General features: G+C 34.9%; 3 protein-coding genes across 3 annotated transcripts; 2 read left to right on the forward strand and 1 right to left on the reverse strand.

Moving 5' to 3' along the window:
* The first annotated feature begins 4,294 nt into the window (after positions 1–4,294).
* LOC133838467 (uncharacterized) lies at positions 4,295–4,978 on the forward strand. Its single transcript, XM_062269583.1, has 2 exons — positions 4,295–4,765; positions 4,831–4,978. Exons 1-2 carry the CDS (start codon positions 4,434–4,436, stop codon positions 4,961–4,963), a joined length of 465 nt encoding a protein of 154 aa, XP_062125567.1. The 5' UTR covers positions 4,295–4,433; the 3' UTR covers positions 4,964–4,978.
* Positions 4,979–12,214: 7,236 nt separating this feature from the next.
* On the reverse strand, positions 12,215–14,416 carry LOC133837422 (serine protease 7). The gene is made up of 5 exons (XM_062268172.1): positions 14,203–14,416; positions 13,177–13,584; positions 13,009–13,117; positions 12,667–12,953; positions 12,215–12,605 (listed from the first exon to the last, which is right to left on the reverse strand). The coding sequence occupies exons 1-5, from the start codon at positions 14,273–14,275 to the stop codon at positions 12,307–12,309; spliced, it is 1,176 nt and encodes a 391-aa protein (XP_062124156.1). The 5' UTR covers positions 14,276–14,416; the 3' UTR covers positions 12,215–12,306.
* A 298-nt stretch (positions 14,417–14,714) lies between these two features.
* On the forward strand, positions 14,715–15,594 carry LOC133837424 (uncharacterized). The gene is made up of 3 exons (XM_062268173.1): positions 14,715–15,146; positions 15,214–15,336; positions 15,402–15,594. Exons 1-3 carry the CDS (start codon positions 14,842–14,844, stop codon positions 15,535–15,537), a joined length of 564 nt encoding a protein of 187 aa, XP_062124157.1. The 5' UTR covers positions 14,715–14,841; the 3' UTR covers positions 15,538–15,594.
* The last annotated feature ends 1,819 nt before the right edge of the window (positions 15,595–17,413 follow it).

Raw genomic sequence — 17,413 nt, forward strand, 5'->3', positions numbered from 1 at the left:
GTCATCAACCCGTGAGCAGAGAACAGCAAATGGAAAATAATCGCAAAAAAAAAAAACAAAATCTCAAAAATACCATAGACAACAATAATAAATTATAATATTTGTTATTGTACTTACTTTATACCGCTGGCACTAAAATATCTTTTTTTATATGCCAAAGAAGACAAACACAAATATATTTATAAAGTGCACCTTACCCGCCAAATACCTGCCGCATAAAACGCAACGAACGGCAAGGTTAATAAGCAGTTTCTTTGAGAATTGTTTGCCCCAAAGCAAGCTCTGTTTTCCCCGCCATAAAATCTATTGCTCTTTCTCGCTCTTCATTCGGTGTGTTTTCTTTCACGACAGATTTATGGTGAAAATAAAAGCGACAGACGATGCGATGAGAGCGATGATAGCAGGTGGCGAAAGTTTATAGCTTACACATATGAGGGAATTGCATATTAAAGTGCAAAGCAAAAAAAAATATATATATATGTATGTGTATGTGTGTGTGTGTGTGTTGCAAATCCAAGCACAATTTTCCAAGTTGTCGCTCTAATTAATGGAAGACTTTACCACTGTCAAAGCACAAAGCAAATTTTGCTAATTAAAAAAACTACAACAGCAACTATTGCGACTTTGTACTTTAAGGACTTCGCAAATCCCTCCACGAGTATCTACACAAAGATACTTACATATAATTGCAAAAGATATAGGGTATAAAGTACATGTAAATATATATATTTCTGCAGCTTGGCCATTTCTTGTGATTATTTCTAACAAGTTGGCCATGTTGCATTGCGTGGCAGCCTTACAAATTGCTCGCGGGCTGCAAGTAATTGTCACTGCTTCGTTGCTTGGTGTATGGATTTGGATTTGGATGCGGACTCGGATTCGGATTCAGTTTTTGCTTTAGCTTTGGTGCCCGCTCAACATCATTAAATGTACATAATGGAATTGCTGTGATTTGTTTCAGGGCTGAAGATTTATTATCTCACTCGCCATTTTCCAGCCGAAAAAATCGGCTTTGGCTTTATGTTACGCTTGCCTGGTGACTGAGTGCAGCCAGACAAAATGGAGAATAAGGTTGCGTATTGGAATGGGACCAAGGACTCAGTCCCTTTCTATGAACATCACAATGACAATCAAAGTCATTTACACAGAGACTTTTGTGAAATTTATTGCTACGAGTGCGGCAATTGCGAAACTTTACGCATTTAATTTGTTTAAAATTTGCTTATGAGTCAAATTGAATTAACCTGATGAAACTTTTGCAATTTGCGATACATTCCAGCAAACCAATTCGCTTCAAATTCCGCTATATAAAAGAATGAATGAATTAATATTTTAATATTTGCATGGACGGTTATTTAAATGTGATACATCTATACCAAAATAAAAATACCGTTCAACTTATCATTGACAAGATTTTTTTGACATGATGTCTAAAATTGTGCATAAAACTACACAGAAAAATTAAGTTTTTAAACTTATTTAATTTATTTGAAAAACCCTTTTTGTTATCTAAATCTTGTGAATTCATTTAGAAATATTATTTAGAACCCGCACCCAAACAAGCGACATTTGTTGACCAAGTTTTGCTGCTTCATCATTTGCATTTCCTCTGCAAAGTTTCTGTAGAAGTTTTATACATATGCTCGAGATGATTTTATGTCTTCATTTTATTAAAATATGTTTGCTCGACTTAAATAATGTCAGCAATAGTTAAAATTAATTGCTTGCAAAACTATACCAAGAACTTTCAATGATTGTTGCTCAATTGCTTGGTTCTGCATTTCTCTTGCTTGTCAAGGTGAATAATTTTGTAGTTTTCAAATAAATTAAATGTTGACCATGACAAAAAGCTGTCACAGAAGTCCTTAACTTGTGCAAATTGGTGCGATAATATCTCTCTCGACTAAACTCTATGTCATGCCGACACACAATGAAATATTGCAGCATTATTTAGAGCAAAAAAAGGCACAAAAAGTTTGCAAGTTCATACATATAGCTTAATGTATCTTGAGTTGATCCAAGCTGAAACATTTTATTAAATGTGTAAAACTCTTCGTAAGTTAACGCTTTCATTTCAAAATGTTCATTGAAAAAAGGAAATTTTCAGCATCCTTATATGTTAAGAGTATTTATTTAGTCATTGTCTGAATAAACATTTTAACGTGTATGATTAACATACAATATTAAAAAACCAAGGGCTTATGTTAATACATCTCATAATCTCCTACATATCGGTGTTAATTTTACATTAACATAACACATTAAGCCTTAATGTATTATGTTTTTAAAGAAATTGTAATCAGTTTTTTGCTGCGTTCATGAGTTGCAAATTCATTGAATATGTTCCCTGAAATTCTCTTGTTAATACCCGATTATATCCGTTTACATCAACATTTGCGTATAGCAATTCATTCATTTAAATGAAGTTGCAAGGGCGAAGGGAGTTTCAATTTATTGGACTATGTAATTATGTATTGGTCCCCTGTCATATTTTTAAAACTTATGACGTCGTTGCCCCTAACCAAATCAAGTGCAATCAATGATAGCCGTCAGGCACATTTAATAATTAATTTTTCAGTTATATTAAATTCATACTCACTTGTATGTTACTTAAATGCAGTTGAGTGTAAAAAATATTAAAATAATAATACCTTTTTGTTTGTGCTGCTCACTATATCGATCCGTCAGCAGCATGTGCGCTATGGAAATGCGTAATCAAGGATTGCGGTGTAAAATCGCCACCAATCAACAGTAAAAATAATGCCCGAGCATAAATGTTTGTGTATTTCTATTTGTATGTTGTTCGGTTTGGCTAATTAGCCACATAAAGTGGTGTCCCCGTACTGAGTGTTCGGGCAATGAGTTTGTTGACTGCACTTAATACGGTACGTGGTACGTGACTGAATCTATAATTAATGCACGACGAACTCGTGTTATAAAATGGATTTGTTGATAATGCCAAACATTTCGCTCACACTTTTATGGCAATAAACTGACATTTGATTTTTGGGCTTTGCTAACCTCATAATGTCATATTCCTCGGTCAACAAAAATGTGATTGGGAAGCAGTGGCCAAAATGCAATAATTATTCTGATTTATTTTGAACGCCGAATTTTGTAATTCTATTAAATTGATTTAATAATTTTGAAACCAAAAAGGTTAGGCCAATGTGGCAAAGATAAATTTATGTGTGTTTTTACACATTAATCGATAATTTATCCATTTTGGAAACGTAACTCACTGTATTTTAATTTCCTGACTGATGTGGTTGGGATAAATTTAAGTGTGATTGCTCAGTACACTTTGATTTACAAATTGTGTATTCTTAATATTATTATTATTTTAAATACTTAGAAGCAGTTAATAATCTTAAATTATTTCCTCATATAAAATTATACCATAAGTTTACTTTCAGTTGGCTTTAATCTTGAAGTAACCAAAATGCTCGAGTTCATAAACAGTTCACAGCATCGCCATTAGTCCGGTTTTCAATTAGGCACACTCATACTTCATTACATATTTCACCAAACGTTGCTCCTTGACCTAATGTGTGCAATTCATTAGCTGCAATTAGAGTTCAATTCAAATACTGTGCGAAAGTTCAAGGTCTTCCAAGGCCAGTACAGAACAAAGCTATCGAACAGCGAACACTCACATATGCCACTTCATTATAAGGGACCGACAGCTGACCCGGCTTTTATATCTGCTGCCTCTCATGTATTCCCTCGGCGCCGAAATAATAATAATAATGTGGTCGTTTGTTTTCACTGTACACGTGTCTTAGCGTTGTTAAATGCGTCCTTAATAGGCATAACATTTGTGGCCTTGTTTCTGCCATCGCACACATTCTGTGAGTCGTCTTATCAAGAGTCTCCAATGAATGAGCTACTCCTGTGGTCATCACAATGCGTGGTGTGTTGATGACTGTACTTGTTGTTAGCGTATGCTTATAAATAAAAGGGAATAAAATATATGAATACTTATGCTCACATCTAGTAAGAGTTATATACATATACATATGTATACACCGAGTGTGTACGTACAAAATTCATGGCCTGATTATTATTCCATACTCAGCAGTAATTGCAATTATGTTTGTTATTAGCATTAATTGCCCAATTTTCTTTGATTTTCCACGGAATTTCAAGATGAAAGAAATGTATTTGATTAATTCTTACATAACGTTGAGAATTATCTAAAACAATTAAACAGATTATAAATTTACAATAAAATAAGAGAAAAAATGTAAACAATATATAAGAACTGCTTTGAAAAAAGTACAGAACGAATAAAAAAACTAGAGGTTTGATTTATAATTCAAAATTTATACAGAATATTTAAAGGTTTCAGTCAATTAATGAACATAAAATTAATCGAGTAGATTTTGTTACTTTCTGATCGAAAAAATAAACCAACATAAGTGCTTGGAGATATGGAAGGACATGCGTTTGTTCACCGAGCGTCGGCGCCAAATTTGCCTAGGAATAGCACAAGTAGTAGTATTTCCATAGACGGATATACTATTTCAAACTATAAGGGACCTGAAAAGCTTCGTGGACTAAAGAGGCTATCGGCAGTGTATATTCAACCACGATTCGATCATCACAATCTTGTAAAGGGATTATCTAGTCAAAGCGTTTACACAAAGAAATACTATAAAAGTTCAAAATGGGATCAAGAATACTGGGTGCATCGGGAAAAAACTTTTCACGATGATGCCGATTTGAGCCAGCATCCTAGCTACACTATTAAGAATGTTGCTTAGTAAGTACACTTGAACATACATTGATGAATATAGTTTTTTTTGAGTCACTTCCATTTTCCGATAGTAATGTCGAATGCCAATTACTTTATATGGAAGCAAAAGAAAAGTATCAGGCACAGTTTTTGAAAGAAATGCAACACTTTATAGCTTCAAAACGAAAAGTATCGGATCAATATTTTTCAAAAAAGGTAAATTAGGAAAAACTATTGAAAATTATATTATATTCCAAAATTATTTGCAGAATTCTCGCTTACACCACTCTCTGGCCACCTTTGCATTCCAAAAAAGAATTGGAGATTTTTAAAACAAAGTTTTTTCAACTATCTTCTGCCCAAAGAAAACGCTTAGACTATTTATTAAAAATGAAGTTAAGTGAAATTTAATTGGAAACGAAAACATGTTAGCTTAACATTAACACCATTGTAAGTAACATTTTTTGTTTCAATTAAATTTTATAATTTCTCGAAATAAAATTTTCAAATCCCTTTTTAACTACAGCTAAAATGTATTTAAATATTGTGTTACGTGAAGTGCATCCATGTCTATGTGTGTGAAATTGTTTATGAACAACAGGAAACATGCCATTTTTCAAACAATATTCCACGATTGTTGTATTTCTCGATATACAATTTATGAACCAAAATACTATATGTAGTTCGAATTGAACACAATGACATTGAAAAGTTTAGCGAAATAAAAATGGTATAAGTTATAAAAGGAATATGATTTATTCTCCATAGGCACATATAAAAATAAATTATTCTCAATACCATATCTTATTTTACAAAAGTAATTTTAAATTAATCAATCAATAAATTCCAATTTAATTTAAGAGAATTTAAGAGAATTTATAAGTGCAAGGAAGGTACGCTCTATACGTTTAATTTGTTGGTTCTGTGTTCTTTTCTTCAGTTATCAAGCAGCTAAATATAGTAAGAGTTCAATGACAAAAATTGTGGTCTTTAAGCCCCATATGACCTAATAAGGAATAAATTATATATCAGTTATGACTACTTCTTTGACTATATAATAGATTGGGTGTTCTTCAAACGATTTGTGTCAGTGAATGAATACATATTTTTTACAGAATGTTAAGCTTCTTTTGTTGAGAAATATTTTTGGTTGTCAAACATTTGTGGTTTCCACTTTTCATTAGCACCCAGACAAAAGTACTTATATTAAAGTTTAACAATAAACACAGCTAAATTTTAAGGGCAGCCGCGAGGGTTTTCCAAAAGGGTGCACAGTATAAAAGCAAATGAAAGAAAAATCACTGTAGCCACATGCCAGTATCCGCAACTTTGAGCAATAAATTATAATTTCCGCATGCTGAGCTTCTATTTTTTTCTCTGTCTCTTTTTACCTGATTCCCCTGCACCTGGCTGACCAGAGCGTCAGCCGCTGGGCAATGGCTCGTGTGGTGGTCATTCCCGAGTTTTTATGATGCTGATGAAAAAAATTAATATCATGCTGCATAGCTGCAAGGTGTGCGCCAATTTCCGGCGTGAGTGGGCATATATGAGTTGGGTATTTTTATGGTATCTTAAATGCTTGGCCAGCATTTTCATGCCATGTTTTGTACAGAGAACGGAGCACATGTTGCAACCAAATTGTTATTAATGACGAATGTGTTCGTCCTACTCAATTACTCAAGTACATGCCCATCAACAATTCCGCTAATGCTTTCTCATTATCAGCTCATTTACATGCGTGGTTAACTTCACCGCATCCAGTTTATTTATCCGACATATCAGGCGAATCAGATTAAACGCAATCTGTGTGAATTTGTTCAGAAGTTTTACGGTGGCCATTTGAGTAGCATGTCAGTCAACTTTGGTATAACTGCAAGTATTTGTTTCAAAAGTAACTCTAAATTTATAGGCCGCAAAAGAACCAACCTTTTTTTTTTGGATGATGATTTACTTTAAATGTATGACTGATATATTATCATTTTTTTTTTTTGTATTTTTCGTTATATTTTTTAATTAATTTATTATTTACTTTATAATTAGTACTATACTGATATACCAAATATTACTTTCGATATATTTTGGGTTTTTTCCGGTATTTCAATTTACATTCCTTTAATTTGCATATTTAGATTAAATAAATTACAGTATGGTTTTACTGAAAATCTCACCATTGAACCCTCTCGACTGTAGCTTTCGTATTTCGTTTTTGATTTGATAATGAGTTAGTGCAGAATAGACAGTTTATACTGACGACCAGCTGAAACGCGAATTTTTATGAATTAATTATAGAGTTCAGCGACTCACCAGTCCACCTTTGCTTAAATCTACATATATATAATCTGATCTATGTCTATATCTTAGTATCATTCTTGTTTAGATACTGCTCAACTTAATCAAGTCATCTGTTTTCTTTTATAAATACATACTGTACTCGTATATGTACATAAGGAACTGTGTGTGTTGTGGTCCTTTGCTCGTAACTTTCGCTCTGGGCGCACAACACTTGAGTTTTGTGGCATTGCAAAATGCATTTTATACGCAATAAAAATACACTTGCTGGGGCTTTACAGCTGGCTCGTTCTTTTCGGCTGCCCTCTTCTGTCTTTCGCGCCGTTTTTTTTACTACAATATTTCCTACTTATATAAAATTAAACGAGAAGTCAGTTGTTTGCGCTCTGGGCTTGTGCGAGTGTGTTGTTGTTTGAGTTGTTTGCGTTAAGGATATTTAATGAGCTACTTTATGTTGTTGTTCTCTCTTACTGCAGTTCATTTTTTTTACGATTTTAACAAGTTGGTTGTTAAATAAATTTAAATTACGTTGTCGCTCCCTTTACTGACCCACTCTGGTCATTATTGTAATACTTTTGCTCCTTTTACAGTGTGGTAAGTTGCAAATAAAAAGTTCAATTCATCCCCCTGTTGAAGGTATGCTGCAAATTTATTAACGCCACCAGCAAACACTTAATCATTTCAAGAGCTTTCATTCATTCTCTGTGAAAAAAAATGTTGCTTGTAAATTAAAAATATGAAGTGAAAATTGCCTTATCATATCGATAAAGCATTTACCTTAGATTTTTATTCTTAATGACGTGCAATTTTGGTTAGGATTTCAGTATTGAAGTTATGGTAATTGATAGCATTTTAACGGGGCATATTTTGAAGTATTGTATCATCAAATCATCGATACACAACCATGACAAGCTGAAATTGCCATTTTTGTGTAGTATGAGAGGCTTTAAGGTTTGATTGAGTTTGATGTACTGAACTGCTTAAAAAATAAACAAACAAAAATACAAAAGTAAGTTGCTTTAATTTAATCATATACATTGTGATCTGTGGCATATTTTGAATGTAATAGTATACCTTAACACCAAGTATAATATAATATTTTTATGGTATATTAATTTGGTATTAATAATACAGATTTGTTATACAGATTTGTTATTATTCAAAACTGTTAGATATCACAGCCGAGAATACTCGACTGTAGCTTTCTTACTTGTTGTTTTCATTATTCACTGTAGTTTAATAGTGTTAATTAAATTTAAATAATTTTTATTATCGAAAATAAGTTTAAAAATGTTTATATTTAAATTAATATTTTTAATATTCTTTTGACACTTTATTTCATGGGAAAACATAATTTAATTCAATTATAGTCTGACAGCAAATACAAAAAAAAAGCAACATAATCAGCAGCGAAACTGAAAATCTACTGTCCTATCGATGTGGGAGGCTTAGGTAATTGGCAAATGCAAATGGAAAGTAAATAATAAAATTGTGCTGGAATTCTGCAAATGGGAATCGGCAAATGATGTGGCTACCGTTGCATCAACGGCAACAATCAGCAAATGCCATTGACAAACGAGGTCGGGGCCAAATCGCATTAAAGGCCATGCAAATGCCCAGAAGCGGTAATCAAATGTGCAGTATACCATCATATACACTCACACACACACTACGCACACAATTACATACTCATACATAGTGCAATTGAATGTGTTCCTAGGTTGCGATTCGAAAATAAGGGTGCAATAACGGAAAAAGCCAATTAAAATATGAATTGATTCGATTACATGGAAAATGTATATACTTTAATAGCATCGTTTAACAATTAAATAATATCAATTTTCTGAACTGAATTACGCAAATGAAACACAATAAATTATTTATAAATTCTGAAAGTGTTTCAAGTGATTTGCGTTTATAAATACAAATAATTAATAATTTTATGAAATATACCCAATATACATATGCTGAACATATTTTCAGATTTACCAAAGTTGTTGAAGCATATTTTCGGGGCAAACTTTAAATATTGGTGAATTGGCTATGAAATCGATTTGAGAATCTCGTACTCGCTGTGCACTTGGTAGTGTAAAAAACGAAAATTGCTGCCAAAATCCACTTTGGCATTTTGACGGACGCTTGAATCCTGAATCGGGCCAAGCGATGAGTTTATTCAGGCCAAAGTCATAAATCGTGGGAAAATCGGGATTTGGTTTTTCTGTGGGCCATTCGGGGCGACAGCTTTGTGCATTGCAACTCTTTGGCTATGCATGTTAAATGAAATTATTGCAGAGTTTTTTGACGCTCTTTTTTATACCGTCCCAATTGGTGTATGCGTAAGGTTTGCCCAATCCATCAATCACTGTGTAAAGTCCGAGTTAGATACTTGGCTCATTTTATGTTGTGAAATATTCTTTTTTGACCATCAAAACTAACAAAAATTGCTTAGATTTATAGTGCATATCAATCGACATACTGGGTTCAACTACTAACTTCAATGCTTTTGAAAATTCACTAATTTCGATGTAATTCAATTTATCCATCTATACCATTCTGTTAAAAAATAACTATTTAAAAATGTCTGGTATAAATTTCATAATCCTGCAATATTAAGAAAATGTTGAATAGCAGGCGACAACTAAAACTTTGAGAAAATTCAATGTAAATTGAAACTGTAAAAGTAGAAAATAATTTGAGCCTTCAGTTTAAGTTTTTGGAAGTTTAAGCATTTATGCATGATATGAAGACTTATGAATAAATTACAAAATGTATAAAGAATTTATTTAAATTAAATGTTTTATGTTTCGTTCTAAAGGCAACACATTTTTCATGAAATATTCATTTTTAAGTAAAATATAAATGGAATCTCGGCCATGCCTCAATTTTGTTTTATTTTCTTCAAGGTACTCTGAGAATCAAAGTCAAGTGTATACATATGCATATCTCTTAATCCCTCTCAAAGTCCCTCATCTGACAATACGTATTTGGAAAACTTAGCTTTGCCGGCTATCCACAATAAAGCCGTAAAGAGAGGAGGATTGCGATCCAGGCTCGTTAGCGCCAGGGGCTATTTTAAATGTTGGAAACACAACTCAATTACGCTACGTCGGACTTGGGTGATGCCACACCCACACTCGCTTAGCCTTGTCGAAAGAGAACCAATTCTCTGGAGGCCGTCACACAAAATTACACATGGATTGGAGTGTGAGTTTTGAATGCTTTTAGGGCCAATTGACGGCAGTCCGTCTAGTCAGGTCTGGTCTGGTGTTGCCAGCAGGTGTACGAACATTTTGTCTGTCTACAATTTGCTCTATTTCCCGAGTGTGAGTTTGTGTCTGTGTGCGTGTTAATTACATTTAGCTTGCATTTGTGTAAAGTTGCCAAAATTGAATTACAAGTTTTTGCTAACATTTAGGCTGCGTTTTTTTTCTTTTTCGGTTTTGTCGCTGCCCCATTTAGACACACATGGGTCAGGCTCAAACCGAAAGCCGAAACTTTTCAACAAGCAGCACAGTTTTTGGCAACAGTTGCGACTAGAACTTAGTTGGCAAGTGATAACTAAAGCAGCACTTTATCATATAAATTCATTGATTGTTTTTCAGTCAACATTAACATTGCCCTTAAGATTTATGAATTGAAAATATAAAGACTACTTAAATTAAAACAGAACAGCCTATTACTATTCTTGGCCAGCAGTCAACACTATACTACAATGTAAGCCAAAATGCCCTTAGTCTGGGTAGATTGTAAGGACGGCAATCAATGGCAAATGTAGAAGGATGCTTCGCTGTTGAGCTCATTCCATTTCAGTTGAGTTTGTAGTTTATTTTACTTCAGCTGACTGCTTCTTTGTTGGCTGGGTCTCCTGCAGGCCTCATTAACCTTTCTCCGAGGCGTCTATTGTCTACTTTGTTGAACATAGCCACGCCCACTCATTACGCAGCGCTAACAAACAATTTAATCGGGTCTGAAGCATGAGATTCTGGACGCCAAGTGCGAATAATAGAAATGCATTGCCAAATTGCATAGAAAATCGTTAAGAGGGCGTAGTGCAGGTGCCGCTGGCAAACTTCATAGCAGCCTTTCCAAAGTTACTTTTCAAGGCAACGGCAATGCCAAAGCAACGGCAACAGCAACAGAAACTGCAGCTACAACACGAATCGTTTTAATTACCGCAAACGGGTGCAGTAAGCGCATTACGTATACGCAGCGTTGCAGCTGCCGATAAAATCGCATTTAATGCAAGTTAATTAAAATGCGTTGACTTGGTTAAGTTTGGCTCTCGGCTTTCTTTTAATTAAAACTTATTTTGACAAAAGGTGAATCTTGGCTACTTCAATTATTCTATTTAGGGATGAATAGATAATAGTGCCCAGTCTCTTATCAATATAATGGTATATTGGTAATGTAATAATAGTTAATGTAATTCAAAATATATTTCCTACTGACTAAATCTAGTTCATCAAAAATTTCGATTTTTTTTGTATTTGCTACAATTTAATGCCAACAAACATAAGGGTTCGTTTAGTGTAAAAGGTTTTTAAATATATTGAGATAAAAGAGATTTGAAATCAATCTCATCTGTTTCATAGAAAAGATTAAAGCGGAAATCTAAGTTAATGCTCGATGTTTAAGCATGAGCAAGCATGAGCAAGCATGAGCAAGCATGAGCATGAGATATTAGATGTGCAATAGCCTATTTGACAGAATACATTGATTGTTTTGTAAAGTCAATCTAAGCACCCTTATAGTGTAATACAGTTATAAGAATCTTTATAGTTAAAAAAGAAGACAAGTAAAAAAAAAATTACAGTCGAGTGTGCTCGACTTGTTTATTATATATTCTTTTCAGTTTTAGTTCATCACTTTTATTTGAGTTGTGTTCAAGTCACAACATTGTTTAATAAAGATCAAGAAACATTTTTAAGATCACGGATATTTCCTATAATTCGCTTTATTGTAACTAGATAGCGGGTCACTCAATTCTACGAAGCTTTGTTACTTATTTCTTTTTGTAGTGCATCGAAATTTATGCTTACTTTTGAGCAAGCGTTGGAAGACGATGGTCCATCTGAGGTTTAAAATTAAGGAGCTTATACGAACTGAAAGGTATTAATACTGGTTTAGAATATGCCGGCAACAAAATATAAAGTAATAAAACTGTTGAAAGAATTGAAATAATTAGAATGCGCTTGATTGGTTTGAATGTTTTTCTGATAATTTTGTTATTTAAATCTAGTGAGACAAATCGTGAATTATAGTTCCTCCAATTGATATACTTAGGAACGAATAGTCCCGATTATCCAATCTATATAGTCAGTTACTCTTGTGTAGACACCAGGCCAACCTTCAAGACCGCAACGGTTACCAAATGAGACAACTCCTTCCAAATACCAAGCACCCGTGTATCGCATCAATGGTCCGCCTGAATCGCCATCGCAACTATCTCGAATGTATTCACCTCCCACGCACAATTGCGAGCTGATCACGCTTATTCTCTTAGTTGCAAATTTCGTCTTACAATAATCTTGATCCGCAACGGGGAGATCAATGCGTTGTTTGATGTTGCTCTGTCGAGCTGCCAAAGAAATACGATTACAGATCTTGCTCTATTGTTTTCTTATTTTGGTTGTACTCACCAAGAAGAGTGCGACCCCAGCCGCTCACGGTGAGCTTGTCATTGGTATTAATGGCTGCTCGTGTGCTGACCAATGGCAGGCAGACAGGTATAATATATTCATTGAGTTCGACTTGCTGATTGAGGCGAATGAGTGCGATATCGTTATGACGATTGTTGTCATCCGCATTGTACTGGGGATGCACAATCACTTCCTCAATGCCAATCTCGATCACAGGCCGGTTGCAAACATTCCTCACACAGTCGATTTCTTTGCTAATATCGTACTCGCCCAATCGCACTGTAGTTCTGAAATATAGATAAATGTTAGTTATTTTGTTGAATCAAATTGTTCTTTACTTACAGCTGACCCACTTCGACGGATATTTGGCCAGTTACGCAGTGAGCAGCGGTTAGTATGTAGCGATTGTTGATCAGACTGCCACCACAATTTAGCTCCCGTTGACCCCTTTCTGAGAAATTAATAAACAATATATATCTGATTTACTCTATAAGTGCCATTCGTACTCACTGTTCGTGTACTCAAGCAATGCCATCCATGGGAACTCATCAAGCGCTGTGTCGTTGCCATTGTAAATGCGATCGAGGAACGAATTTGGTCCACATGCTGGTGGCCTTGGGAGGAGGCTTTCTCCCTGACCTCTATCACCATTGGCAGACGTTGGACTGGGTTGAATTACTGTCCTTGCTGTGGTAGTTGTAGTTGCAGGTGTCGGTGTTGTTGTTGCCACACTGGCGTAGTTTTTATCACGAGTGCAACAAACATAAGGCTGGCGACCAAATCCGTTTTCACATTGAGAATCTCTCAGAAACATTCGCTCATTGCTGGTAAGTAATATTTGCTGGACAAGATCAATTAAACTAGGGCAGTCGTAGATTGATAAGCAGTAGCCCGAGTTTCTGTTTGGATTCACACAATCTGTATATGAAATGAATATATTCATTAGTTATTACGTGGGGGTATTGTTAGTAAACTTGTAAGATTGCAAATATTTATTACTGTCATTCATTAACATGTTAATCTTGTATTTATTCTTATTTCCACTGGGTTAATTCCCGCAAAGAATTGAAAGTTGACTACATGAAAGCACATGCATTATTCACAAGGCCAACAAAATAATTTGCTTGTTTGCTATCAATTTTAAAACGTTTATAACACATTTGCTACACAGCAGTGTTTTTTGTTATACACATACTATAAATTTATAAACAAGATGATAATTAATTGACATTTATTCGTTTTATGTTATTCATTTAGTTGAATGCATTAATCTCAATCTTTTTTCCCGAATCCAACAGATTGTCATTGCCCTGATGCCAACAGCATGTCATTCACTTTCACACGTTGCTGGCGTCAGATTGCACACGAGGCGGATGAGACGAATGCGACTCCAATGAGCACCGAGAATTCAATGATTATTATAACTGATAGTGAGACCTTAGAGGGGCAAGGGTAGCAGATGGAAGTATAGAGTCATGTTTGTAGCGTAGCTTGTGAATCACTGCAAAACCCGTTGATTACGCGATTTGTACTAACTTTGTTGTGCGTGAACTGCGCAATGCAACAGCATGCCAATTATAAGAATTCCCACAGGTTTTCGAGTCAACATTATTCTGGGAAATAACGTCAAAGTGGAATTACAAAAATTGGTTGATTATCGCACTATGCGTTAATCAAAATAAAAATACAATTTAAGCGACACGCGGAACCACCTTTAAGCTGTTGATAATGGTTTCAAACTGATCGGAGAGTCAGCTGTGACGGGCTTTTAAATAGTGAGATTTAAAAGCTGTCATTATTGTGAGCGCACCGAGTGACTCTTTCGTTAAACGCAGAGCATACGATTGTCAGCTCAGATAAGTGAGAGCGCATATGAGTAATAATAATCGTGAGAGCGAAGCTTTAAACAACGACTTAACGATATCGTTGCTCACACCGAGCGGAAGACAAAATTAATACTCTCAACTTATACTTCAAAATTATTAAATTTCATTGGATCAAAGCAGCTTTTGTTTTAAGATCAATATACAATTGAACTTAACACAAAGTTGTACAATAATATGCTCAATACACTAACAGAAACACTAAAAAATACATACATGAAAATAAACACACCAACAAATTTTGATAGGAAATAAACAACGAAAACAATAATATAAAAACATATCTCTCAAGATGTCCCAAGACGAGGAGCAAAAATCATTTGTTAGAATTTCATCAAGAAGGGATTCAAGTCGTTCGAAGTTTTTGTCAAGACCAAAAACCATGGCAAGGACCATGACTACGATTGCCCATGTGCCAAATGAAGATATTAGACCATCAATGAAACACTTCACCCAACGACATACCTCTGATCCAAGACCCAATTATCGAACAGAGACTATAATTGGTAAAATAATTTCTAATGCCAAGTACCAACCTGATGATTCTCCCGATTTGATGAGTCGCCAGCCAAGTTATAGGAAGTTCCGAATACCTTAGTAAGTATACATAGTAAAAGGGAAATTTTGATGAATGTTAATAGTGTCAACTGTAATCTCGAAACAGTGAAATGATTTGCGCCAATCGTTATCGAGATTCGTTAAAGTCATACGAGGCGCAATTGAAGCACGAGGTAAAGAAAATTATTGATTTTCAGAGTAGCGCAGCTGATGCATGTTACTTTGTGCGGTGAGTATTTAAATGTGGCTAGATACTAACAAAATAAAAAAAAAAACATAAAATATTTTCATTAGTTGCATGGCTATAACTAGCTTTTGGCCACCTTTGCATCATATGACTGATGTGAAACACACAAGCAAGAATTTCTTTCAGCTTTCCGAAAGGGAGAGATGGCGTCTTCAGATAATTATGAATACCGATATAACATAATGTCCTCGAAAGGGTATTTTACATTTTCTGATACCTTAATAAAACGAGCTATTAAATGCAAAATGTTGCTAGAAGTAGAGGGAATCCTTTCTTCAGATTAAATAACAATTTAATTAGTTAGATATTATATATATATACTAACTAAAGCTAGTAGAAAGGCTAAAATCGAGTGTGTCTACGAGATAATAATCTTAAAATACAAAAAAAAAGATTCTATATATTCCAAATGTGGTACTTGGGTATATCATAGAGTACAAAATTGAACAAATTGGCAACCAAAGCAGGTAAGACTTGCCAGAGACTGCCGTTTTTGCCATATAGAACTATTTCTGGAAAAAGCTTCTAAAATTTTTAACTTAATTTAATTTTTAATTTTTTAACTGACCAAAACTGTCAGGAATGTGAGAGGTAATCTTTTTTTTCAATAAGGATAAATTATTTCATTAGCCGGCTTATTTCTGCATTCCTCTCACTACCCCAGTTTGTCGATATGACATAAAGGCGCTTGTAGGAATAAGTAGTCACAGAGTCGTGACAGTTAAGACGATTAAATTCAAATTTTTTTAATGAAAGCCATATCAAATAAATATTAGTCACATACATTACATGCCTGTTACATACATTTGCTATTAGCACAAATGTAAAAATACCCTCTGGGCAGTGAGTATAATTCGTCAAACATAGAAAGATTCCATTAAGACCTTTAAGAAACAAAGGTAGCTTAGGGATTTATCTGATAACAACGAAGTTTCTGATCTGTGTTGCATGCAACTCCAGTCGGACAACTCGGGAATGTGTACAGTAAAGCCTTGCCTTTTTTGCTTGTTATTTGCTTGGCTAGATAGTCATAATTCTATGACCCGGTTGGATGGCTTAAATTGAAAAGCAAACTGACAAATACGTGGCTCTCCTGCTGACTCCATTTGACTAGCTATGTACGCTTGGATACCACTGCAACCCTAACTCCAGCACAGCGGGTGGTTGTGACTGAGGCTCTCGACTGACACTTTGTCATGTTGTGTGCGAGAAAGTCACTTCTCGTTGGTTGCTACGACATTTTTGCCATGTTTGCGCCGCTTGTTCTGATGCGGCTATTGTCTCTGGGTTTCTGGGCCTGTGCTGACGTTCGAGTTGGCCATTTTGCTCTTTGTCTTTGGCGTCATTTTGTTTATGGTCTTAGGTCAGCATTTTGCTATTGCATAGCAACATTCACTGGCTTTCAACATTCGTGTCAGTTGTTGTCCTTCTGATCCATAGTCTCTTCTGTGTGTTCTCTTGTCTGTCTGCGTTGCATTGTTTAATAATTTTCCTGCTTAACCCAGGTTTTTGCAACATGCCACCGGATGATGCCCGGCACCGGTAAAACTTGTTGGAAAATTCTGCAGTCTGGCAAAAAAGAATTGAACAAAAGCTGCTGTTGTTGCTGCTGGTTGTTCTGCTGCTTCTGGAAGGGTAACTTTGCATCATGCTGGGCATAATGATGAAATTACAGCAGCTTTGAAGAACAACTGATGATAGGTATCAGCGTGTCAGCTAATTTGCGTGTCGGCCACCAGCACTTGCAGTTACTTCGTTTTCATCAAGTGCCTAAAGGATTAATTTATTTTATTCTTACTTGAAACACTAAGTGCCATGACTTAATTTACTCATTGAGATCAATTTGAAGTACCTCTCAAGAGCAAATATGTATGTATGTGCGACTCTCTTAATGTAAACACAATTTCGTGATGGTAGGAGTCCAATTATAAATTGATCAGCCTTTATTACTACGATAAGTGCGCGTAATAACGATAATGATATCCAATCAATGCTAATAATGTGTGCAAAGTGAGCGGAATTATTTCCGAGAATCGTTCAGACGTCCTTGAATTTCAAA

The sequence above is a fragment of the Drosophila sulfurigaster genome, chromosome 2R, assembly GCF_023558435.1.
Source record: "Drosophila sulfurigaster albostrigata strain 15112-1811.04 chromosome 2R, ASM2355843v2, whole genome shotgun sequence".
Lineage (NCBI taxonomy): Eukaryota > Metazoa > Arthropoda > Insecta > Diptera > Drosophilidae > Drosophila > Drosophila sulfurigaster.

Coding starts and splice junctions, on each gene's coding strand:
- LOC133838467 (XM_062269583.1), top strand. CDS start 4,434: ATGGAAGGACATGCGTTTGTTCACCGAGCGTCGGCGCCAAATTTGCCT. Junction 4,766..4,830: donor ACTATTAAGAATGTTGCTTA/GTAAGTACACTT, acceptor ATTTTCCGATAG/TAATGTCGAATGCCAATTAC.
- LOC133837422 (XM_062268172.1), bottom strand. CDS start 14,275: ATGTTGACTCGAAAACCTGTGGGAATTCTTATAATTGGCATGCTGTTG. Junction 12,954..13,008: donor TCCGTCGAAGTGGGTCAGCT/GTAAGTAAAGAA, acceptor TCTATATTTCAG/AACTACAGTGCGATTGGGCG. Junction 12,606..12,666: donor CTGGGGTCGCACTCTTCTTG/GTGAGTACAACC, acceptor TTTCTTTGGCAG/CTCGACAGAGCAACATCAAA.
- LOC133837424 (XM_062268173.1), top strand. CDS start 14,842: ATGTCCCAAGACGAGGAGCAAAAATCATTTGTTAGAATTTCATCAAGA. Junction 15,147..15,213: donor AGGAAGTTCCGAATACCTTA/GTAAGTATACAT, acceptor ATCTCGAAACAG/TGAAATGATTTGCGCCAATC. Junction 15,337..15,401: donor GATGCATGTTACTTTGTGCG/GTGAGTATTTAA, acceptor TATTTTCATTAG/TTGCATGGCTATAACTAGCT.